General features: G+C 35.4%; 1 protein-coding gene across 1 annotated transcript in view; it reads left to right on the top strand.

The window, feature by feature from the left end:
* The window catches only part of LOC121328841 (arginine-glutamic acid dipeptide repeats protein-like), a 104,797-nt gene that overhangs the window by 59,851 nt on the left and 18,195 nt on the right, over positions 1–26,751 (top strand). Inside the window, exons 7-11 of the mRNA XM_041273937.1 lie at positions 5,005–5,053; positions 7,010–7,134; positions 7,513–7,612; positions 10,599–10,697; positions 18,246–18,326. Of these exons, the coding sequence (XP_041129871.1) occupies positions 5,005–5,053; positions 7,010–7,134; positions 7,513–7,612; positions 10,599–10,697; positions 18,246–18,326 (454 nt within the window). The remainder of the gene's footprint in view (positions 1–5,004; positions 5,054–7,009; positions 7,135–7,512; positions 7,613–10,598; positions 10,698–18,245; positions 18,327–26,751) is intronic.

Consider the following 26,751-nt stretch of genomic DNA (forward strand, 5'->3'; position numbering starts at 1 on the left):
ATTTAATGATCACATTCTAGCATATATAAATTTTGTATAACTAGTGCTGTTAATGTGTTTGTTGTTAATTATGTCAAGTAAATACAGTTGATGTATTATTAAAACACGAGCACTGCATCTTTAGCTATTTATAAAGAAGCCTTCTGTGTCGGTGTATAGCATTTTATTAGCGAATACAAACACGTTTCTTTATGCACTTTTCTCAAACACACTGTCATACTTTCTGAATTTTATTACATTGAAAGCTGAATTTTACCAACTAGTCCTGACACAGTTAGAGACACAGTATTAGGATGTACTATGGCACCTTTAAAATCCCCCCCCCCCCCCCCCCACATACACACACACAAAATAACAACAAAAAAAATAAAATGTATTCAATACTTTCGCGATTATGCCCATTACATGTTAAAATGGCGCCATATACGGGTAATGTACAATTTACCGACGGTTATCTCCAATTATGTGTTTAATTATTTTCGAGTGTCGTATCACCATTCGCCACAAATTTATACAAGTCAAAGACATAAACTGGTAAGTAACGGTGTCATATGTTAAGTCTATTTTGACCATTTTCTTTTTGAATTACATTTTTAAGACAAAAGAAAAACCGCAACTCCCTGTGGAAATTCCTATGAGGTTAATGTTCAACACAGAGAATTAAGGATATAAGACTTTATAAGTAGGCCAGATGTTTTACATACAGGGGTATCTTAGAAGTGCTCTAAAAATGTGAGCAAGGAATGAAAAAATGAAGCACTGTTGTGGAAGCTGATTCACATGGGTACTACTGCAAGAAATGGCTTGATGAGGTTCTTGCTTGGATCAATAAAACAACCAAAGGAGCAATATGGGCGAAGTGGAGCTGGGGTGCTTTTCAGCAGATTTTAAAAAAACATTTCGGGCAAATAACTGATTCTGATAGTAATAAAATGCTGCTAACACGCAATTCACTATTGAAAAAATCAAAATTAAGCATTATATTTAATGCTACATTTCTAAAACAAACAGGCTACTAATGTAGATGCCTTCCTCTTACATGCTATTAGAACGCAATTCTGTTAAGAGTATTCAAGCCAAATGTCTGTCAAAACAGCGCCCCAGTGGACCTTAAATAAGAACAGAAGACATTTTACTAGCGAGAGGAAGCCATTCGGCCCATCATGCTCGTTTTGGTTGTTAAAAATCTTGCAAAGAAAGTAAATTAGACAAAAGACAACCACTCTGGCTACTGTAGTAAACTATAAGTGGTTTGTATTGCTTTCATGCTGAACCTGCAGCAGTCAGCATTGGCAGACTTTTGCAGCGTGACCTCAGAAGCTTCTAGGTCTTATGGTTTCCACTGCAGGTGATGTGTCACGTCGATCCTGTTAGCTGTAGGGAAACTGATATGCTAGCAATGAAGTCTGTATTCATCCTGGTCTTTCCGCTGCTAATGCGTACAATTCAAAACACAGGAGTTTCACAGCTATTACATACACATAAAATACTGATTACGACAAAATCAGAAGACTAAAAAAGCATCGCTAACATTTTTGACACGTGGTAGTTGTAAAGACACATGTCTGCAAAGTATGTTTTTTGCACTGTAATGACGAAATAAACAAGCATCAATGAAGTCCCTTTTGATCAGCTTTTAGCGTCTTTGCTGTGCCTTTTTTTATATGTAATGTGCACTGGGGATTCGCTTAAACTAAAAGAACAGAAGAAACTACAGTAAAATAAAAAAGTAAACTTTGGCAAAGAGATTGGGATGGTGACCTGGAAGATGTTTCAGTAAATTGGTGGTGTTTTTCCTCCTTTGCTTTAAGTTTTTTTAAACATTTTAGACATTTTGCCGTTGTCATCTGGATAAAATCCAAAATAGTTCCACTAAAATTACTACGGCTGCAGTAATTTTAATTTTCCCAGAACGCGCAGGGTAGTTGGTAGCTTCCACTAAGCGGAAATGAGTAAGCTGAGTTCATATTGCTTTTGAAGCACACAATTACAGAGTTGTGTTTTAAAAGCTAAAAAATAATCGCGGTATCGAAAAATCATGATACTTTGATATTTTTACCCCCATATTAGGTATCATAGGATTTTGGTATCATGAAATACCGCAGGTATCGATATACCACGGAACACTACTCAACAGACACAACAGATTTGGTAAGAAAAGCAACATTTGAATCGGGCAATTTTTTTTTTTTCTTCTTTTTCATTAAGTACTTTAGGTTGGATGGCCATATTGTGTGGTTTGGATAAGTAAAGTATTTTCTTAACTGAATGCTGTGGTTCATTACTAAAGTCAACCGCAGAGTATATATAGAATATAGCAGCAAGTAAGCACACAGTTGGTTATTGACCTAGATACTGCACATCACAACTTTCCATACATTTTCTGACCAAATTGTGTGTTACTTTAACTGCAAAAACCACTTTCCCTTTATAGTAATGTATGATTTGGAACAAGAACTTGGTCATAAACCAAGACTACAGCTATGCTCCCTTGATTAATCTCATAGGGAGCTGTAGAGTAGCACTTACTCGGTGCTTCAGGTTAGGTCATTATTTTCATATTTATATATATATATATATATATATATATATATATATATATATATATATTTTTTTTTTTTTTTCCTATATTTCTAATAATCAAACCCTCAGCCTGTGCTCCTAGGTTCTCCCTACAGTTCAATGCCAGAAGCTAGCTTGGCTGTCTCCTGATGGTGAGACATAATAACTGCATGATACAGTTGTCCCTTTAAACCAAAAGTGAACAAACACCTGGAAACACAGGGTTTGGTAGCTGTGCAAGTAGGTTCCCCCAAAATGCATGTTGGTTATTCAGAAGCATCCATTCAGACACACACTGACCCCTCTGCCTTATTCTTAGTTTGTGCACTGAATCATAGCAACTGTGAAACAATCAAACCGCTTTACTTCCAGGGACAAGCTTACTAGCCTAGACACAACCCAACTCCTCAGCAACCTGAAGGAAAAACTAATTATCTAATCTGAGACCAAAGCTTTTATTTATGAAATACAATTGTTTTAGTTTTTTTATATATATATATATATATATATATATATATATATATATATATATATATATATATATATATATATATATATATATACATAAAATTGTGTAAAGGTTCAGATATTTAAGAAACCAGGTCAAGAAAGCAATGTTCAAATAGGAAGTCTAAAGTCTTTATTTGTGTCAGATTTTCTTCAGCTGCAGCATAGACCATTGTCAGGTAAAAAGTTACATAACAAAATGTTGTTGGTTAAAGCTATCTATTGTTTTATTAATTTAAAAGCACACACCTCTGACCTCAGCTTTGTTTACTGTATATGATAATGTAAAGTCTAACCATCAGGACAGCACAGATTGGAAGATTGTAAAGGGAGGACATTGTCTCTCCGATTTCTTCTCTCAGAGTTTCGAAAGACAGCCATGATGGAGAGAGATTTGAATGCAAATCATTGTGACAGTTTCTGGGCAGCTTCCTGCTTTCAGTATGAAACCTACACTGTACCCATGGCAACGGAGTACTTTTCTAAAGGAACATCTTGTCATTTTCTTTAATCCAGTGCAGCTGCACATCTGAACATATTATTAAATTGTTGTTGCCATGGGGACTTGAATTTGTTACAGCAACCACTTTAGAGCCTGTTTTCTGTTGTGGCTGTTGACTTTTGAGTGCAGCATTAGCTAGAATGAAAGATAAAGCAAGAGTGCTGAGAATTTAATCTGCATTTGTTCCTGATCATGCCTGCAGAATTACCCATGTATTAGTTTTTATACAAATCAGCTGTCACTTAAATTACTGTATTACAATTCTAATGTGTATTTGACACTATAGTCCACTCTGTGTAGAATGAAACATTTAGAGGGGAATACAGCATCTATTGGCACTTGCACAGTAAAAAGCAGTTTATTTATTTTTGGTGTAGGTCAAGTTAATTCAGGCTCCCAGAACAAAGGTACTAGCCACACCACTAGTAACCCATTCTAGTTTAATATTGTGAGTGTTCTGAAAATTGAAGTGTGCATAGAAGCAGCAATGTTCTTGCAGAAACAGCCTAGCTGACCTTGCTTTCATCCTTTCGTGTGTCTAGGCTGTAGTTTGCATCTTTGCTCGTCTGTGGTGTATTGTCATTGAATGTACTGTAAGGGATCAGTGGCAAAATCTTCTAATGAGGTCACTTCTGCTTTGGAAACAAGTGAATTTGAACCCAACAGACTAGCATCCAAGCTAAATAGACCATGTGTTACCCTGTCTGTGTTCATATAGTATTTCTTGTATAGGGTTTTCATAATATAGAAAATTATTGCAGTTTTTTTTTTTTAATTTTTTTTTATTCATTGTTTCTGGAATCTGGCATTTTATTTTCCAATAATAATGTTACTCCAAATTAGCTTTCCTGTACCTTGCCTAGGATGCATAAAATGTGAACATGCAGCATTGTCTCGTGTGTTTAGTTTGTTAATAGTAGATTGTATTGATACCGGCTGCCTAAACTGCGTAACACATTTGCTAATGATTGATTGTTTCAGCAGATACAAACCTCTCCTGCTAGAAATTCCCATATAGAATTTCATGTAGGAAATTATTACAATGAATTGTGGGTAACATTATACATGGCTATGTCTAAATTCCCTTCTGTATAGAAGAAGATATTATTCAGAAATGAATGTGAAGTGTTGAGACCTCTTAAGAGTACAAAATCCTTCTTGAGAGGAATAAAAAGAAAACCTTTCATGCTGGAGTATATAAAAAAAAAATGGCCGTGGAATGTTTTTGTTAAGTTATGTGTTTGAGTTATGAGTCACAGAAAAACGTCATTAAGTTGACATTCTCTTGTCTTCCAGATGTCACCCTTGTCTGCCATTACATGAGGTGCAAAACTGAGTAGCATGTTCAATGCACTTTTTTTTAACACATGTTTTTGTGTTGGATATCAATCCCCTATCTTATTTTCATACTGATTTAATTTTTTGCTTTTCAGGCGGCTAAACAGTACGCAGGGAGAGATCCGAGTGGGGCCCAGCCATCAGGTGAGCTGTATGATCTGTAAAGCAGTCCTAGCGGTCCTAGGTTTCAGCTTGGCATCAAATCATCTCAAACTTGGTCAAGTAGCTTTGATAATTTCCAGATAAAAGGGAGCATATAAATGATGGACATTGACATTGTTTCTTTTTAATCACTTGATCATTCATCCTTGGCCATGACACGCTCGAGTGACTGTGACTGAAGCATATGCACTTAATCACCTTATTTGTGAGACAGTTGATTGGTCACTGGATATGATTTCAGCTTTTGCATTTCAGAAAAAAAAAAAAAAAATCACAGAAAACAATATGCCACGTCTGTCAAGAGAGCAGCGCCTTCGTGCAATCAGCATGTTGGAGCTGGACTAGGGCAGCGACTGTGGCGTGCTGTCTGGGGTGCTCACAGCCAGCAATTTCAAATCTGGCAAGATGGTATAACCAGACACCCTCTGTCAATGACAAGCCACGAACTGGGAGACCAAGAGTCACAACATCTGCCCAAGATCGACAGATTATTTTGCAGCAGCATCTTGATGTCTGTTGTTAATCAGCAGTGAATTTTATCCAAATATAAGTGATAAGTTTTTCTTTTGATTCTCAGTATAGATAAAGAAAACTTTTACAAAATATTTTCCCAACTGCTAGGACTACAGAAGAATAAGCAGAAAAGGTCACAGGGTGTAGCTGGTGTTTTTCTGGAGGAGACAAGTGGTTTCAAGATGCATTGATCCCATTAATAACAAAAGCTCTTTGATTGGAGGATAGCTTGCCTCATGTAGTAAAGGCATGGTACATGGGTATCTGGGGTGTTAATGAAAGACACTTAAAATTAAAAGTTGTATTAAAATATATTTCTATCAAACATATTTTAACCCTTTGCGATCCTATGTCGCACCAGGTCCGACATTATGATTTTCCCTTTCCAGTCCGATGTCAGACCCTGTCCGACATCATCAAAAAAACATAAAGCACAGGTCTCTAGTCTTTCTTTCTCCGGAAAGAAGCTGAGAAAACCTTTCAATGAGAATGATAGGAGCCGAATGAAACCAAAAAAAAGGACGTATCTCATAGCCCCATCCACTACAGAGATAACATGGACATAACAAAAAGAGGTAGCTGCTTCTGCATTCAGTGCTCGAAGAATATTGTGGACATTTGCAGAGCTTTTTGAGATGTTGTAGTAATAAAATGATGATTTGGATCGCATTAGTGAAGTGTTTAAAATGAGTGATCAGGAGAGGATTTATCAGTATGCAAGTCTATAAAGAGGTTTGTGAAAAATACAGCGAATGGGGGGGGGGGGGGGGGGGGTCTTGGCTGTAGATACAGTACTGTTAAACCTGTTTTACTCTGAAAAATAAATAAATTAAACAGCGCATGTGAAAATAAATTGGACCTGACGTGCCTGACAAGTGCTGAATAAATGGACTGCAAAGGGTTAAAATGCAACCATGTGAAATTATTATAAGGCTTGAAGCCTATTGCCCAAAATACTTTCAGATATCACAAAGTTAACTGAACCTGTTAATTAGGTCTCTGGGTACTTAACAGTATCCATTTTAATGACAAAGTTAATCTTCTGGTGTTCCATTTGCTCAAGTTGTCAGCTCTTAAAAACCAGCTTTAAGATTTTCAAAACGGCCAAAAGGTTTGTAGTTTCTTTTAACATACTGTTACTGTTTTTGAAAAAGCAGATGAATACATTAGTGCTTAATTGGTATGCATATGAAATCCTGTTTGTTTAGTGTGTTTAATGCTGACTATTTTCAACTCTGCAACTGATCATTTTCTGTGTTCTACATTTTAATTACAAATTCATCCTAGCTGGTATCTAGTAAAAAGGTAAATGGCAGACACCGTTCTCTGCAGCTTGTTGAGCACATTATTGGCAACTTCTTATCTCTGATTTGTATATTGATTTTTGTGTGTGTGGACTCAGTTGTTTTCTCTCCTTTGACAAAGGCCAAACTTCCAGAATTGCTGCCCTTTCCCTCCCCTGATGGCCAGGCAGTGACAGAAAATGAAGAGCTGGTGTGGACGCCTGGGGTGAATGACTGTGACCTGCTCATGTACCTTAGGGCAGCCAGGTAAGGCAGAAACAATAGCGTGCCTCCTAGTTACCCTGCCTTACCTTGCAGTGCTTCCAATTTTAAACTGCTTTTTTGCAACTCTCCCGACATGTATGGCATCTTTTATTAAAGATTTAACATTTTCCATGTAAGGGGAAAGATGACTTAGTTTGTTGTACTTGCCAAAGATTGATTGATTGCTGATTGATAGTTGTTAACCAAAATGAAAACTAGAAAAAAAAAAAGGTTTTCCTTTATCTTCTGCTACTCTGAAACATACACGTGTGTATATTTAAATGTCAAAGCTGCATTTGATATGCAAATAGTAACACCTGTGTGTATCTGCAGCAATAGCTGTGTTGAAGCTGTGTTTTTATTTTCATAAACCCTGTTTAGGAGCATGGCAGCCTTTGCAGGGATGTGTGATGGTGGGTCTACAGAAGATGGATGCCTGGCTGCCTCTCGTGATGACACTACACTTAATGCACTAAACACTGTAAGTCAAATTTAGCATGCTTTTAAACAGTCTGTACGGATCCATTTTTTCCAAATGATGAAAAATACAATACTTAACGCTGAACAATGTGCCTGTTTTTTTGTGTTACAAATTAAATGGATGCATGTCCTACATTGTGTAAGGCAGAAATCATATTCATTTGTCTGATGTCTCTATTATGTATTTAAGACCCTGCTTTTCTCTCGTTTCATTAACGACTCATTGAAAAATGTATTTCTCTGCTTCTCTGAAGTTAATGATTTACACACCAGGAAGGACCGGTAGAAAGGTTGAAACGCTGTTAGTTTTCTTGATACAGAAATCCAGTAAAAACTTATCAGTAGCAGCACAAGGCTTCTATAAATCAAAAGAGACAGGCATCTCAAACAATGTTTTATTTATGCACTAATACCTTACTGCAGCCTGCAGAATGATTTACTGTTAATTGTACTAGATGACTTTGAAGGATGAAAAATGAGATGTCTGCGATGGTTTCTCGTGTACAATAACAAGCACATACAAATGAGTGTCTGCTTAATAACATTCATAAATTGAATCTGGTGTCCCGTGTTAGATTAGCTATTATGGCTTGTAAATGTAATTTATTTTGAATGATTCCTTGTCTGTGAAAAATATGGGAGTTAATTTGGGATTTGAATAATACACAGAAATTGTCACATCAAATGTGCTTCCTTTATTTTTTAATACAAAATTAAAACATTACTTTTAATAAATTAATTTAGACTAAATTGCATTTAGACTTCAAATATATATATAATCTCCTATACAGTTTCAAAACATCTCTTCTGGACTAAAGTTTCTTTCACATTTTGTTTACAATTGGATGTTTTGTACAGTACTTATAGGGGACATTGAGTGAAAAATAGATTTTGATTTAAACTAACGTAGAGTAACTTTTTAGTGATTTGCTAATAGACAGGCTTGCAGGGTGGAGAAGAGTTTCACAAAGATTTGGATTATAAAGTATTTGGTTTAATATAATGACACGCAGAGATGGTTCAAATATTTGTTCTAGGCAACTGTAACTTTTTTTAATGGTTTCCAGACATGTGAACCTGAGCTGTATAAACACTGGGCAGTATTCTGAACGTCTCAAATATCTGACTCTTGCATTCACCTCCAAAGGAAACATGAGATATGATATGACATCAGGAAAGTGAAAAGAAAAGAGAGTAGGCTAATTCCAAGCCTCCTGTAATGGAATTGAAAGGCAGTTCTGTTATAAAATTTAATTGTGTCCTTTTAACAGGAATTCTTAGCATTTATGAATTTATTATATGTTAAAACTGCCACTGAAACTGACAAATATGCATCTGTAATAGAGGGCTAGGAACATTTTAAATTGTGAGTTGTCATGCGAACAAATTGGTACACGCTTTTAGCTTTTGCCTGTCGTTTTGAATTCTGTGCAAACAGTAAGTAAGCTTTGTTTCTGATACACTTTAAACAGTGTACTCGGTGATATTAACTCTTAATTAATAATTCAGTGTATTTAGTCAGGCCATTCCTCAATAATTTCTGTTTTGTATCAGCTTTTAAAGGGAACCACTTATAATCTGCACTGCAGTCGTCTGTGTTTTGTAGCAGTGAACTTAGATAATTAATCTAGAGGCATACGTTTACATGAATCGGTCAGACAAGTTACTTCTGTGTTTTGCTTCTGTGTCTTCATAAACCAAAAAATAATACATACTTGTAGACTCTGAAGAGTTATGTTAAAACCTGCAAATAACTGTTAGCACTGAGTTTGTAAGTCACAGGTAAGACTTCAGTAAACTTGTGGTTTTGCAGTTAATCATTCCATAAGTGCCATAAATAGTCATTCTTCTTGTAATTGATATTCTGGGAATTACACAGAAATTACTTCAGCAGAACACAGTGTTTATAGTGAACAAAATTGCTTGTGGATATGTTACTTAGAATAAGGTTTACTGCTGCAGACCTGAAAGAGATCTAAGTGCATCATATATCATACAATCTGTGATTTACTTCACTACTGCATTCCTTCACATTAGGTTTCTTTTTGAGCAATAACAGTCACTTCAACTGCAAAGTATTTTTGTAAGATTGATCTAATATGCCAAAGTTGTTTCTTTGTAATTTATGCTTAATGATAAATTGCACAGCACAGTACAGCATTACCAGTCATTTATTCTGATAGTGTTAAAATGAAATGGAAGATGTGTTCAGCTAGTGGTGTAATTGTAATTGCTTTCTCATGATGCCTCTGTGGCTTAGCTCTGGTGGCTGAAATGGAGGGGCACTTGAGTCAGGGAAGGTCACAGCGAGAGAGGGGCATTTAAATGAAGTTATAAATTACAGTTGAAGAACAATATTTTGATGTGCGAGATGGGAGATGTCAGAAAGGCAAGATGTAATTCATAGGTTCATTATACTGCAGAGGTGGCTGACAGCTGAGCCATACCAAAAGGAAAATTTATTTGCAGCATTGCACTGACAGAAAATGACTCCAGTAGGAATGAGAAACCTTGCAGGAGAATTGTGTGGATATGCTAATCAGGCATTCCAATGGATACAGACTGCTGGCTGCATCATAATAATGGTTTTGGGGGATTCAGTAAATACATTGAAAAATAAAATTATATTTGTTCAAATTGCACATGCATCTATTTATTTACTGTGTTTTTTTTTGTTTTGTTTTTTTACATTGATGTGGTCAAAACATGTTGTTAAAAACACTTTCTGAACAAATAAATGTTTCATATCTCAATACAAAACAGAGATCTTCTGAAGTTACAACAGATGAAATAACAACCACACTTACATTTTGTAAAATTCATATACCCGTTCAGATGTTTTCATGTGGTTTTTTTTTTCTTTCTAAACATAAGACTTGTTGGGCAGCGTTTATTCACTGAAACGTGTGACAGTGGATATGGATTTATTCAACTTTATTTTTAATGTGATGATTTAAGATCCCCTTTTTTTTTTGTTTTGTTTTTAGCTACACGAGAGTAAGTATGATGCAGGAAAGGCTCTACAGCGACTGGTTAAAAAACCTGTGCCCAAGCTTATTGAAAAGTGCTGGACTGAAGAAGAAGTGGTAAGTGGTGGTTTCTTATTTTAATAACCTCTAAAACCAGTCCAGTAAGTGATTCATCTTATCAAATTGCAGCTACTTTTAAGTTCAAGGCAGCTGCTTCCTGTTTACATGCTTGAGCCACACCTGGTACAATAAATCTTCACTGGCAGAGAAGATTGCTGGTGGTGATTTATTTGTGCCAGTTTCAGTTTAAAAAATATAATAAAAAATCAGAAAGTTAATGGTAAGTAGCATGTCTATTTTTCTCATTTAAAAAAACAAAAACAAAACATTCAAGCATATTTCAATGGGGAGGAGTCTTGCTTACCTAGAACTAAAACCACGATTGGGCAATGTAAACAGACAGAACTGTCAAAAAGGTTTTTAAAAAGGATCCTGCACAGAAGGCTAATCAATGGAAGAATATAGTTAAGACTCAGTAATATGTTGGTGTAAATCTAAGATGATTGTTAGAGCACTGTATCTTTTTATTAGTCTCATCTGCAAACTAGCCAAAACCTTAAGTTTCCGAATAATAACTTTGCCAAATTGGTTACTAAAATTTACGAAGCCCGAACCCACATTGACTAAAGAAAATTGTACTGTACTAGACTATAGGAATAATTGCACTCTTTAAAGGATTAGAAACTGCGGCCTGTGAACTACCTACATTTTCACTGCAAACTTTTTGATGAAGTTGCAAAACCGTTAACTCTTAAAAATTTAACCAGCAGAGTTTATCTTTTTTTATTATTTGATTAGGTTGCATATATTTGACATATGGGCTATTTAATAACTGCAGTTAGCCCTCTTCTTGCAGAGCAACCAGAATAATAATAGTAATAATAATGACTTTATTGGTTTTTTAATTAAATATGATGGGCACATTTAAATAAAGTGGAGGCCCCAGGCAAAGCTGCAGTTAATGGAAACAGATTAAGTCACCTGTCCGCACTCTGATAGTTATTAATTCTGTTTGTTTATGCATGCTAGCTGAAGGCAAAGTTCACTGCTGTGCAGTATGGCTTATTGCGCTGGGATGTTGTGGCTGCACGCTGCCAAGCTCTTTAATTAGCATTCAGATGGTAGAGTACTGGAGATGCTAATTGAATCCCCTTTAAAATGCTGGATTTTACATCTTATTCCTAAAATAACAGCAAAACAGGAAATACATTGTTTATATTTATTTTATTTTTTTAAATAGTGTTAAGGTGGCACCTTTTGAAATTATTTAATGTTGGTTTCATATTGTTGTATTAGTGTGTATTTTTGTTTGTGTTTTTTTGTTTAATTTATATTTTACAATTGGAATGTAACCTCTGTTAATGGATGCTTGAGATTAAAACAAATAGTTTAACTTTTTAGACTTTTATGTCACGGCCAAATTGGAGGGTGAAATGTTGGATTAGAAAACAGGGTCATGTTATGTTCACATTCACACAGCAACACTGCTGTTTCCATGAACTTTACACATCGCTGTGTGGTACAGCTTTAAAAAGAAAAAAAAAAACATTTGTGACTCAGGATTTGCTGGTGACCCACAGAACCCCCAGGTAGACTATACAAACACTGAAATAGACTGGAGTGCTGGCTGAAGTCTTCGGTGGTAGCGGTATATAGCATGGTCATACAAAAATATATATTCAACATATATATTTACATTATTATTTTATCCCCCCACTATTTTTAAAATTATATTTATTATTTTGAATTTATGTTCCATTTTTTAATCTTTCAAGTGGTGACAAGCTAATAATTCATAAGGAATAACACATAGAGGGACTGTGGCTGTTGGGTCAGTGCTTTTCTGTTGCTTTCAAGGGCATCTGAAAAGGAGATATCTTTCTGCAGCTCTTTATCATCATTCCTACATTTAAGACAAAGATGAACGGAGAGGCTTCAGAGATTACATTCCACCTCGTGGTGGCCAGACACTTAGCAGAACATGCATTCCTCAGCTGTGCCATAGCAACAATGATGAAGTACTTGGTATGCTCAAGTACCTTTTTAATGACAATACATTCCATAGCAAAAAGTAGCAGTGTTTCCATTTGTATGCAAAACAGTGTGAAAAAAGTAAGTTATCCTGTTGAGTTGTATTAAACTATTAAAAAAATGTAAGTGTTCAAAAACATACTATTGATCAATTTTTAATTAAACTGTAGTCTTTGTGTATCGGAACACCTCTTACGAGAACACTTCGCCTAAGAGAACACCCTTGTGGTGAAACAGATTTTTCCAGTTGTAAATACTCTGCCTAAAGGAACAAGAACTTTGCTTAAAAGAACACCTTTTTGGCACCACTAGCGGTTCGTTCACAACTAATGTAGTTCTGTTATCTAACCTGTTTTCTAACACAATGTTTTTTTCAAAGTATTCCAAAGAGAAAAATGATGAGATGATCAGTACCTGTTGGAAACGGATACATATCTGCTGTGAAAAGTGGTATCCATTCTTGAAGTGTATAGTGTATATTATCTTCCTCCCTGTCAGCAGGTGATGAATTGCAGCACCAAGCTTAAGCACTTGATAAATGGTTTGTTTGTATGGATTGGCTTAATGGGAGGGAATAGGCCACCCAGTGGTTGTAGGTGGGAGTGCAGTGATTTGTTGAACAGGCTCTCCAGTTACAAAGTTGCAATTAACTATAATAAATTGGTCAAATGTGTCTGTTTTGTAACATTCTGCATTGTTTAGAATTGAGCTTCATGCATGTTACACCAAGTGATAACTTCTATTGTTACTTGGCTACCAAAAGTAGACCACTGTACATTTGGGATTGTAAGCACACTGTTTTTCAGTGATGTAAGCTTGCTTACTCTGTGAAATTTTGTGTGTAAATATAGGATGTACTTTAAAATGTATAGTGCAAATATATATATACAATTTCTTTCAATTATTTGAAATATTAGTTTGGAGTGGTCAGATCAGCATTAATTTGTTTAATCTTTAAGCTGCAATGCATTTTAATGAGTTGGATTATACGGCTTTGTCTCCATTGTAAATAGGGAGACATTCAATTAGACTGAAAAATGAACAAATTGTTCTGTTACAGAGTTTAACTGAGCAAATAAAAAAAAGCAATGATTTATGTGCTGTTTGCCTTCCTTTAGAATGCCTTAATCACAATTTAGCTGTCAGGAATATTCAATTCTCTAAGGGAGCTGTTAAAACTTCATTTTTTTCCCATATACTTCAATATCCTAGCCTTACATGTAATGGCTACATTTGACACTGCCTTCAGGAAGGCAACACATACGAATAGACTGATCTAAAGAATCCGCGTGTACACCTTTGGTTCGAATGTCTCCTCTGCCACTCATTTTTGTTGTAGGACAAGTCATGCAACCTTACTCCCAGTCTTGTATAACAAGCAGGAGTGCAGAACCTTACTGAAAATGAGCTGTATTTCCGTTGAGTTCATAACTTCTCCATTGAATAGACTGACTTGACTTCAGGGGTGTGGTTTAAAGGCAGGCTTTGACCTGCTTTGGTGCTGTGTTTGATGTTGGATTTGGGATACACTGAACTCCAGAAATAATAATTATTTCCATCAGTTTTAAACTAAAGCATATTTCTTAGAAACATGGAACAGTGGCTTAGTGTTTTATGCCATGCTGTGGGAGGGGTTACCAAACAGTGAACTTGTTTTATTTGTGCGCCAGTGACTGACATTTAAATATACACTAGTCCTAGATCATGTTTCTGTTGTACTGTTTACTTTATCTCGTTTACAGTATCGCATTTCTGTTGCCGTACACGACATGATCTCGGCCAGCCATACAGCTTTTAACAATTAACTATTGAGCAGGAAATGTGTATGTCTTACAATGCCCTTTTTATTTTTATTTCCCTCTCCTTTACAATTATGTAGTGTTAAGCACAGAGAAGCATGGAAAAGTGCCAGGCCTCTGGAACAAATTCTGACAGAAAGAAGTCTGTTGTTTCAGCCGCCTGGCTATTTGTCAGCAGTTCTGAGACTTCCCTCTTGCACGGTCGCCTAGCAACAGAGGGCTGGAGCAATCAAACCATGGCCAGTGCAATTTAGAGAGCAGATTGGTGGATGATTTATTGGAAGGTCTGTGAGCATGGTGAGCCCAGGCAGCTGAAATGGAGCCTTAAACAGGAGTCGACATGGGAAAAAAAAAAAGAACAGCAGTTAGTGAAGCAGGCAATGTAAATATTACTGAGTAAATTGGGGTGCAGCAATTGGGAGCAAAATAAATGCCATGGGTGCAGGTGTAATTGATTTCATAATGCCCTCGACCTGTGGAGATGGTGGTAATCGTGTTGAAAAAGGATGTTCTACAAGCTTGTAAATGCTGTTTCCATCATGGCTTTTTATACATGATTAGAAATTGCTTTTATCATACTGAAATTCAGCTGCATTGCTTTGGTTCAAATTGTTCACTGTCCAATGCAGTCCTGTAATATTGTCCATGTTAGTCTCCCAAATCCATATTTAAAATGTTAATTATTTTGAATGGAGAAAATGCAGAAAAAAGGTTTATTTATTGATAAATGTGTAATAGTAAATATTTAACTTGAATATAAATGTAATGCTAGAAATCTAAACCAGATATTTAAATTAGGTATAAATGCTGTGAATTGTGTTAAGCTTGCCCGTGTGCATAACACACACGCTTACTTAAATCATTACTCTTGCTCTGTTTAATCTACACAGCTGTTTGCTCTCACTGTTAGGCTAGTTTAAATAGAGCTGATTAAAATAATTGCTAGGTTTATATTTTCTCGTGACACTCTTCTGTGCTAGATTAAGGGAATACTGAATAAATTGCATTTATATGTAATAAGACAGTCTTCCACTTGACTCTTTTTGTAGTGTCTTGATGGCTGTGGACACTGCACCAGAAACAGACACCAACACGTGTTGGGTACAGCTGGCACAGCAGGGTTAGTGCCAGTGGGTACTGTGTGCCGCATTACAAACAAGGTCCCTTATTCTTCTAACATGGAATAAAGTGTGGCAGAGGTTGAGAGTTAATGCTGTGGGCAGCTTTTCACCCCTGCGCAGTGGTTTAGTTTCTGTATTGATGTCATTACCAGCGTTCTACCTGTCAACAGGCAGTTTGTCAGAACAAGCTTAGCAGTGCAGTTGAGCTGATTGAATTGTGAGCTCTATTGGGTCATGTGTTTAGACTGGAGGGCAGTGCGGGGAAATGGGCAAGATTGACAGGAGACTAAGGTGCTTGGAAGCACAGAAAGAAGTGGTTCGATCAAGATTAAGGATGTTAATTTATTTAAACTTTAACATATTAGGAATCTTCTGTAACCAGAAACATTCTTAGTGACGTTAAAACATAAATATACTACAACATTGTGCACAACCTTTGCGGAATTACACTGTGAACATCATCCTGCTGTGTAAAATGCATATTTAATATGCAGAATTCTAAACTGTTAACACTTGGAAAGACGTTTAAGCTGTAAACTGTTGACATCCCTAATCAAGATGTGCTTGTGATGCACAGTTTTTCATATCTGGTGTTTGTGGAAGGTGGTGTTGAACAACAATCTTATTAACAATGTTATTAAAAACAAAACAAAAAAAACAAAAACAAAAGATAAACCTTGTTAAAAAAAAAAAACACCCCCTGCTGGAAATCAGTGAGATCTGCTCATTTTAATGCACAGATTGCTTGCTGTATAAATGTGTTGCAAGAAATGAAATCCAACATCAAAGAAAATTGACTTTTTGTTAAATAAATTAAGTACATGTTTACACAAATTAAATTCTAGCTTAATTTTAAATGCTAGAACATTTTCATTTCTTTGGACAGATAGAATTGTTTTATTATGTTTATTACTTTCTCTTGGATGGTCACAGATTTAAAGCTGTATGCCAGAAACCAGACTAAGAAAACAGCAAGTATTGCTTTATCGCTGAGGACATTATATAGTTTTCATGCTTCATCAGATTCAGATTCAGTCAGTTACAGATACCATCTTCCCCCCCACCCCCCCTTGAAGTACCTGAATTGAAATACAATTAAAAAAAAAAAAACAGTGAAATAAAAAATATATTTTAAAAGTCGGTACAAAAATACAATTGGTTAAAATCATAACCATTGCTTTAATTTTGAAACAGTCCTTTTGAAAGGATCACATATTTTTAGTTTAGCAGTATCAAAGGGGCGAATGTACATTACATATTTACACAAACCTGAACCAAAAAAACTATTTTAACTATAGAATTAATTGGAATAGGTACTAGGAAATGGATATTGTCCTAGAATACAGTAATATATTGATCTCCTTTTCTATTGTTGCAAGTAAAGCCTTTGATACTGATCCATGCCTGGTTTTGCTTAATTCCCAGACCCACTGACTGTAGCTAAACCCTCTAACCTGAATCTATCAGTCTCTCCTGCCTGCGTGTAGGAAGATAGCGCTCACTCTCTCTAGAGCAGTATATTTAATGAAACGTCTAGTTAATCAGGTTAGAAGAAAAGGGACTTCAGAGTATTAAAAAAAGGGCACATCTTTGAATTGCCTTTAAAACACCATGATCTGTGATGAAAACCAGCGGTCCATGCCATGTTTTCTATTTTACCAGAGACCAGAGGCTCTCTTGCAGAAAGATCACATGTAAAGCCTTCCCCTTTGTAATGTAAGAGCAGAGAGTGACAAGCTATTTCTTGCTTGTAAAAGCTGCCCACCTTCAGAGACTTTGTGGATGGCACCTTTTAATTTTATTTACCTGTGGCTGGACAGACCAAGGTCTTTTGTCATTTTTCACTCTGTCTATATTGGATTTACTGGTTGAAGAGTAACTGGGATTATCGAAGACTGAGCAAGCCCCTGAAACAAGAAAGTAAAAGCTGTTGGTTGTCTGTGAATGTTATGTGCCTTCATTTTTATTGCTTTGAGTGCCGTTGGATCTTAAAGGAACACAACTCTTATTTTCATTTTAATGTTAAATTATTTGAAACTGTTTCTTGCATTAGGGCCTTTATGTGGATTGTATTTATTGTAATATTTCGGGTTTTTTGGGGTTTTTTTTTCTACACTCGGTCTGAAATGGTAGTTTAGTGTCTGTTTTGGATTTTGCTTTTGTGTTACTTTCCATTCTGCTTTCTTTTCAGATGTGGATTTTAGAAATATTTTTATCATGCTATTTCTGCTTAATTTTCTAACTTTGAAGTGAATTTGCAAAACTGTTTACGTGTTTATTTGATCACAATAAAGGAAAGCGTTATTTGTGCAGCATTGAAAAGTGATTATTTTGGCTTTTAAAAGTTGATTCTTGTTTTTGCATGTATTGGAAGTCTTCTCTATGTGAGTTGTGGGATTTGTAAGTCCATTACTCTAAAATGTAACTTCAGTGTTATTTATTATTATTAAAAAAAAAAAAAAAAAAAAAAAATCAGTAACAAGAGTTTCCTGCTTTTGTAATTCTGATACAGAACTGGATTTAAAGCCAGAGATTGCATAATTAAGATCAAAACGTGACAGACCTCAAACACATTAGAGAGAGACAATTTTGTGGGTTTTTTAAACTTTTTTTCTTTTGTATTGATCTGTGGTTTTCTGTTATTTTAAAAACAGAAACGGTTCATAAAAGGGCTGAGACAATACGGCAAGAACTTCTTCAGGATCCGAAAGGAGCTTCTTCCCAGCAAGGAGACTGTAAGTCGAGATTTGCATTTATGTAATATTTTTTTATATATATATATATATATATATATATATATATATATATATATATATATATATATTATGAGTTTTGTTCGGTTAGTTTTTTCAAAAAATGGAAGTACAATGAGATTTTAAATATAGACAAACCCCCATTTTATGTCCAGTTCTTAGAATTCATGACGTGCAAGCGATTTGATTTCCCTTTTAAAAGCAAACAGGTTGTCCTTTTAGAACTTTGTAAATATTTAATTTTATTCAGTAGTTATGGCTCCCCGAGGGACAAAACGTCTTTGCTAGTGATGAACGGTAAATTGACCTGGGGGGGGGAGGGAATCTCTTTACATATCCAGTGGGGGGTGTTTTTAAAATCTACTTTAACAAGCAATAATAAAGTACATTTTAATACAAATTATTCTAATTGTCAACATTATCTTTTTTATGTATTTTAATAGACCAAAGACTATATCATTTACTGCTCAGCTGGTTTATTTGAAACGTACAGGAAACTAGTCTGCAGAAAATTTGAAATTATTAAATGTCAATGAGAATGCAAGTGCTGTAATATCAATGAGAATGCAAGTGCTGTAGGATTCCAATCTGTGCAGACTTGTGGTGTTGCTGCCAAGACTAATTTACAAGTAACCTTTGACCAGGAACAGATTGTTTAGGTTTCTGTTTCCTTTGCTTGGTCTCGGAACCCCCTCAATGTTTACTGAAAATTCTGAGACCGACTCTCCTGAGCTCTGCCTATCAGACTCATTATCTGTACTCTAACAGAGTAGGCCAGCTAATCCTTCACAGTTTGTGGTGGTTGTAAAGGGGGAAGAGGTCAAAGGTTGACACTGTTTTGTTTATATAGAGAGAATAAACAGAAGAAGCAAACAAGAAGTAGTTTGTTTTAAAGTCACTGATTCTCCAAGCAGAATTTTTCTTTTTTTTCTTCTGATGTAAAAATTACAGCTTCACCCTTTTTTAATGTTTGTTTATATCAGTGACACCCTGAAACCATGTTGTTTAACCTTCTGAAAATACACGACAACAACCAGCAGTCTATTTTTTTTTTAAAGGTTGAAATACCCTCTGTCTTAAGTGGAGGAATTCTCATCTCTGGTTCAGCCTGCAATCAATAGTAAAATCTTTTAATCAGCACCCATCTGCTAAAATGGACTCCCTTGAGTTTTACTCTTTAATTAAATGACAGTAAAGCTTGTTTATATCCCTCCCCTCCTTCACTTCACTGGACACACTTCATTTAACAGCCATGTCTATTAAAATATCTAAATGTAATGGTTTAATCTTTTTTTATGTTTCTGGGTGCAGTGCATGGTAATTATATTTTCATCATCACCATACTCCATAGATATATATATATATATATATGCTTCAATAGGAATACACATGACTAAAATAGTTAGCAGCAGATTACATGAAAATGAAGTACAGTTTAATGTATTCCCTACAATCCCTGGATAATATCTCTATACTAAAGTGTTTTCGAATTTGTCGATAGGTTTGGATAGTGTTTCCTGCAGAGTGCGTCCCAGCCTAAAAGTAATTTGCATCTTGGCGCCTGTGAGAAGAAGTGTGAGAACTCTTGTTTTATTTAATTAAGAGAATTAATTCTGAAACCCAGGATAAACACACTCTCTTTAGCTCACTGATGCCTAATCAAGTCTTGTATAATCTGCAACATTGACATCCAGAGCAGGTCTGTTTCGCTTTGAAAGTAATGTGTTGTAATAACCAATTTAAACTGTGTTCCAATGAACATTGATTTTAATGCCTGAATGCTGTCTCATTCCGTTACCACTGATTTTACACAAAGTGCTGAGATTAACGAGACGCTCAGTAATATCTGTGTATTTATATATGTTTATAGCCTTTTCTGTACTCTTCAGAAGCTCAGAATGATGGCTAGAGGGATACCATTTTCTTTACCTGGAACTCTCAATACAACACCATTGGTTACTGACCGAGCTGGTTTATGCAAAACTGGACCACTTTTCATACAAATTGGATTGGAATGAACCCATTAGTGTTTTGAAATGGCATGCCTCCTAATATACAACTAAAATGTGTTAATTATTCCCCAGACATTTGTTAAAATAAGTTATCGCGGCCTTATTTTGCAGTCGCTTTTCTTTCATTTTAGGACAATATCAAATGTTTGTGGTAAATAGACATGCCTGTTTTTAAAAATGATAATAAATATGAACTGTTTAACGCTGAAGATGGGTAGCAGGTGCATGCCTAATTCCAAGGTTACATTGTTATTGCATAAAGTGTCTTCTTTAATCCTAAAGGGTTATGTCTGGTTATGTGATTTTTATTTTATTTTTTTATTTTAACTATTACTGAACAGCATTTTGAATTGTTGCAGCATGTTACAAGATATCAGCGAAACCATTGTTCTGGCTTGCTGCTTTTTAGCTTTTGTATTTTACGTTGCAGTGGCAAGCAGGCTAGCCGATCGGTATATATATTATATATATATATATTATATATATATATATATATAATCATATATATATATATATATATATATATATATTGGGAAACGTCTGTGCAGTATTAGCTCATTTAGCAATAATTAGTCTCGAGCAATTAATACGTAAGTGAGTCACTTGTTTTTTTCAAAGTTTTGTTTATTGAATTTTCCAGTTTTCATAAAGATAGAATATAAGAGTGACATTGATATATATAGTGACTATATATATTATAGTGTTTTTTTTTTTGTTTTTTTTTTGTTTTGTTTTTTTTTTTAGCAGAAAAGCCTTTTGTCAGACTTCAGACAATCAACCAAAACACAGTTACTCATATTCTATAAGCAAAGAGCGATATTTATGTTGTTGTTTTTAGCAAAGTTTAGCTTTTTATTTTCTGCCAGAATTCAGTGATCGGAAGTGCAAAGCTTACTTGAAATCAAACTAAATCTCCTAAAATGTTCATTGCTGTAGTGAAATAACCATAAGAGAAAACACATTTCACTGATGCCTCTAGCCGGTAAAGATTTATTTTTATTTTTTTGTGATGCAGCATTTCAGTATCTCTGGTTTTGATTACCATAAACCATGGCTGCAAAGCACATGCATTACTGGAGAGCATTCGAAATCTCTCTGCATAACCAAGAATGGTATAACACTGTATACTTTAGGTGGATATTTGCACATGTACAAGCCCTAAAGTCAAATCATGTCAGTCAGGCTTCCAAAAGGGTAGAATTTTTAGTCTGCAAAGGGTTAAACGCACTGCAAAATTCACTGAAGTTTGCTACGGCAGCATAAAAGAATGTGATGCAGCGGGTTCAACTTCAGTGCAAGCCTTTGATTAACTGGCGTTCATTTATGTGGCCAAATGTAAAAGGAGCAGTGCTGCACTGAACTTTTTAGAAGAGGGTTTTGGATATACCAGCAGACATGCTCTCATCCATAGATTGCACGGCTGAAAGTTTGTTAGAAGTGTGGCAACTACACTGACTCAACCTACAGACCTCCCTTTTAAAAGGGCTAGTTGTTTGGCTGATTCTCTATTCTTAATGTGGAAGCCTAAACCCTCTTTTGTGCTAAATCTTGTGTAATGCAAACAGCTGCCTGCTGATCATTCAGAGCAAGAGTGAAAATGAAAGGACTGGGCACATTATGATTGGATCACCTGTACCCTGTTTTGAACCAGCCATTGTAAATCAGCGTATTAAGAATATTTAGCAGTAAATGAGGCCTTTTTACATTTCATTTACTTGCTGAATGCAGTTTTTGTGTTGGTTTTTTAAAAATACTTCTGGTTGAATTATTATTTTTTCTTTTTTTGTGATTAGGGATTATCTTTAGAGACATCTGGTGGGTAGATGCTGTATTTTGAGTTTGTTTGAATTGCTGTATACTGTAGTTGACTAGTTTAACTGCAAGTGGGGGATTATTATATAAACAGAAAATCTTCATAAAATAATAATGTAGAAAAAGACAGGAGTCTCAGCTTGCAAGAGGAATCCAAGAAAAGCAAATGATATTGTAACGTTGCCATTCCCAGTTTAATTTACTGAGAAATGTCAACTTTGCTGCCTAAATACAGTAGAATTGGAGAGTTCTGCCAACATTCACTCTAATATCCAAAATATCAGTACTATCAATCATATGAGTGTTTATTCAGCAGTTTTGTTTTCTGGATTACATACATTTATTAAAATGTTTCTCAGCTAGTGGAGTGTTTCATTGTATTTAAGTTAACGTTGTGGTGGGTGACTAAGAGATTTGCTTGAGGATACATAAGTAGTGCTAGGGGTGAGGTTTTTTTATTTACATATTTTAATATAAAGGTTAATAACCAGAGAGCTGGAGCTCTGACACAGCAGTTAACTTAAGATGTTTGTAGCCTGTTTTTTAGTATAACTTTTAGTATATGAAATTCTATTTGTTGAAATAGTTGTTTCTTAAACACTAACAAATTAGAGGTGTATTTCTCTCCATAAAAAGAAAACTAAACTAAGCCTGAATTAACTTTAAGGTCAGAGAAGCAATGCACATTTTGTTCAGAACGTTCCCCTCTTATAATTGATTAAGTCCACCTGTTGTGACAGTGAAGGATTAATTCATTTTGTATAGCAAATGGAAAAACTGCCCTTTTTTAAACACAAGGAAAAAAAACACTTTAGACATAATGAAAGGTCTTCTTTCTCTTCCAGCCAAAAAGCCCTCCCTTTTGTTTAAGATTGAACTTGCTTTGTGCCGAAAGCTTGATCTCTTGAGTAAGTGCTAGTGTGTACCCCAAAAAGAATGGTTTATTTATTTCCCGAACATCACCCTTCTGTCTTTGTGGGTTCAGAAATCTTGAAGGATCTGCTGTGCTACTCGACTTTAAGAGAACAGTTGTGTGTTTTGAAAGCAATAATAAAAATCACGATCCTGCTGTATATATAAAAAAGAACAAATCCTGACGCTTTCCACATGCCGAGTTCTTGACCTGCTTAAAAGCTGACCTCGCATTAATGTGGTTTATACTGCAAGACGCCATGGGTTTAGTCCTTGGTACCTCTATTGTGATCATTTTCAAAAGAGGTAAAGAAAATCCTGGGCTTGTGGCCAGTGTGTAGGATGTGATACAGTGAAACATTACTGCCGCCCTTTCTTATTTTTCAGGCCCTGATTAGTTTTTTTTTTTTTTTTTTTTTTTTTTTTTTGCTTTCAGGGGCAGCTAGCCAAGCTGAAGCTCCTGCTGGTGTATAAACAGCCATGGCCTGACTTTTTTTTTTTTTTGGATAGCTTTATTAAAAAAAAAAAAGTGCACTTTATTCTGTTCTGTTGTTAACCATCAAGTGCCACCTCCATTTTGTCTCAGCACAGCATCTGTTTGAAATGGCCATGCTTCTGCCTATGGACCTAACTTTGTATGTTCCAGATTTGGGTTCTTTTTTTTTTTTTTTTTTTTTTTTTTTTTTTTTTTTTACTCTTGTGTTACTGTAATTCACTGAGGAGCACATCTACACACCATTAGTCAGCTCTTAAATTCTTATGCAACATGCACTTAGTGCTTCTTTGTTTGAATTGGTTACAAATACAGAAAACATAAGTAAACTGCAAATGAAAGGCTCTTGCAATGTGTAGGCTGTTAAAGGCAATTTATTAGAAGGCTTATCAGGTTTATTTCTGTTGTGCTGTGGGTGGAAATAAATGTATTGTCCATCCACTTTTAATCTGATTGAAAGGGAATAATCAATGTTGAAAGCTTATTTTTTAAAAAAAGAAATAAATTCACAAATAAGGAGCAAAACAACTGACAGATCCTTGTGACTAACACAGAGCAGAACCTCGCTGATATTATATAGGCCTTAGGAGAATTGATAACTTTTTTTTTTTTTTTTTTAACCAAGTCTGATAGTTGTAGATTACATTTCAGTTTCAGGTTTTATTTTACTGTTCGGTGTTCAGCCAGTTCTTTAGGTTCACAGTTTTGCTTTTTAAGGTCAGTGGTTTGCTGCAATGAGAGACTCTGCGTTAAGTAAACTAACCTGACCTCTTGCAGCTATATTTACTCAAGTACGTGTCTGGTTTCCATCCACTGTAACATCAGCCACAATATTTCCTGTCAAATGTTTTGTACATTACACTGAACTTCAGACAGATAGAATAAGTTGTGCAATGGCGACATTCTTAATTTGGGAGAAGAGTAAAAAGATCACTGAAGTGTCACTGAAACTATAATTTAAGAGTTAATTTTTTCTTTCCAAGGTTAAGCAGTCATTTAAGCTTTTTCAGACTAAACTTGATCAACTGCACAGTAATCTTTTCCATACATTAAATGTTTCCATTATACATGGGCTGTACAGAAACTCAATATCCGACTGTAACGGTATGGTAATTAACTTAGTAAAGCCCTATCTCAATGTGCTAACAGCGCTGTGTGCAAATTCACAACCCTGTAGAGATACAGGCAGGATTTTATTTTGAGAATCGGTTTACAAAACTATGTTTATTTGTTCGTTAAGATCTTTTTTTTTACCGAGCATACTACTAATTTTTTAGTACACTAAACAAAACAAAGTCCAGCATAGGTGGCTGTTAAAATTCAGTATCACCCACCTACAGGGAGCTAAATGACAAAACCGACAACTCCCACCCTGGAAACCCTACCTGTATGATGTGCATTCTTTATCTCTGCATAGTGCAAAAAGTGTAGAGCAGAAGCAAGTGCATTCTCAGGACATCTTTTTCTGCCTTAAGTTTTGCTAGCAAATTTACCCTGCACCTGAATCTCAGTTTTGTCATCTCTTTATTTATTCCTCATAAGGCCACAGCTGGGCAGGAAACTGGCTTGTTCATTTGACGCCAGTGACACAGTCAAATTCGGAGGAGTAAATTACCCATTCTTTCAGCTTATCATGTGTAATTTAATTTATTTAAAGGCTAGAAGAAATGGTTTTAATGAGGAAAAACAGGAGTAAAATAAATTAATGTTACCCATCCCTCCAAATGTGTTGTTGAATGTGTATTTGCGTCTGCTGGATATGTTATTTATATGGATTGCATAATTCATATGTATGCACCGAAGAAAATATTAGAGTTTCGTTTTATAGAACTTCTATGCCAGCAAGGTAAAATGCTTAAGGAAGCTTGCTGTTGTATTTATTCCTCTCTACACCTGCAGGAACAGTACATATGGGTGTTAGAGAAAGGGAACACCGAGAAGTTGAACTGTTAAAATGGAAATTGAAGTTGCTGCCACAGTGGTGTTAGATCATGTGCCGGTTGGATCAGTCGGTGCAGGCCGTAAAATTAGACAAACCACTAAAACTTCAATCGCAAACTCGCATCCCTCCAGGCCTTGTCATTTTCTAGACAGTGTGGCAGAGATGGTAAAACTGTTTTTACTACAACCTTGCCACAGATGTTTGCCTGGTGCTGGCTTAACAAACGTCAAGTAGAATTCACTGCTTGCTCTTCATCCTTTTATCCGTGGCTCCTGTAGCTGGTGCCATTACAGATACTTTTGTTTCAGACATTAATTAAAACTACTGAAAGGGGGGGGGCCCTGTGTACAGTGGTAGCAGCTGCTTCGTGTTGACAGAAAAAGGCGGATTGTTTAGTAGTTGCCTCATTCTGCGACAGGGACAGCTGCAGATGTTATGTTTTGTAAAACTAAGACATCTAATGAATGGTAGTGTAAATTAAATGTGTCTGTGTGGGTGCCGGCACATGTCTTTGAGGTGCGGGATAGGGAACCTTTTCGCTTTTAATCTCAACAGCAGTTTAGGCACTTGAAAGAAACCATGAGTAAACAACCTCTGTTGTTGCCTACAAACAAAAAGCATGCAAATAGTGCATTTCATTTCCTTAAGAGCAGTCGGTAGTTTCTGAAACTGATTTCAGCTTTAGTGGTAATGAAAAAAAAGTGCTTTTATTACCTGACGTGCCTTTTTAATGTGGTTTTAAAATGTTGAATTATTATTAGGCTTTGCTATTTTTCTAGGTTTCATTTTTTTATTTTTTTTTTAAACCAGATTTAAAATCCTATCAAATTAAACTAATTTTGAGAAGTGAACTATATTTGAAACTGTGGATATATAGGGTTTACAAATGTAATACTTTTTTTGTGTGTGTGTGTGTGAAGATTAAGAACAGTTTTATAAAACCTTAGCTATTTAAATAGTCAACCTCCAAAAGCTGAGTTGTGTGATTAATGTTTATAATTGAAGTTTCTGCACTATTCTGTGCACAAAGTTTGCAAAACATTTTAGAATTGTGTTTCTCTATTTAAAAATTATCTGGTTTATGTTCTGTTTTTCTCAACCACAATTACCACAAATCTCTTGGCCACAGTTCAGTTATTTTAAATATTCTGAAACAATGCCTTCCAAACCTCCTGTTTACACCACATCTTACCTTTTAAATAATACCATAACATTATAAAAAAGCCAGTTTGTTTG

The sequence above is a fragment of the Polyodon spathula genome, chromosome 16 (genome assembly GCF_017654505.1).
Source record: "Polyodon spathula isolate WHYD16114869_AA chromosome 16, ASM1765450v1, whole genome shotgun sequence".
Taxonomy (NCBI): domain Eukaryota; kingdom Metazoa; phylum Chordata; class Actinopteri; order Acipenseriformes; family Polyodontidae; genus Polyodon; species Polyodon spathula.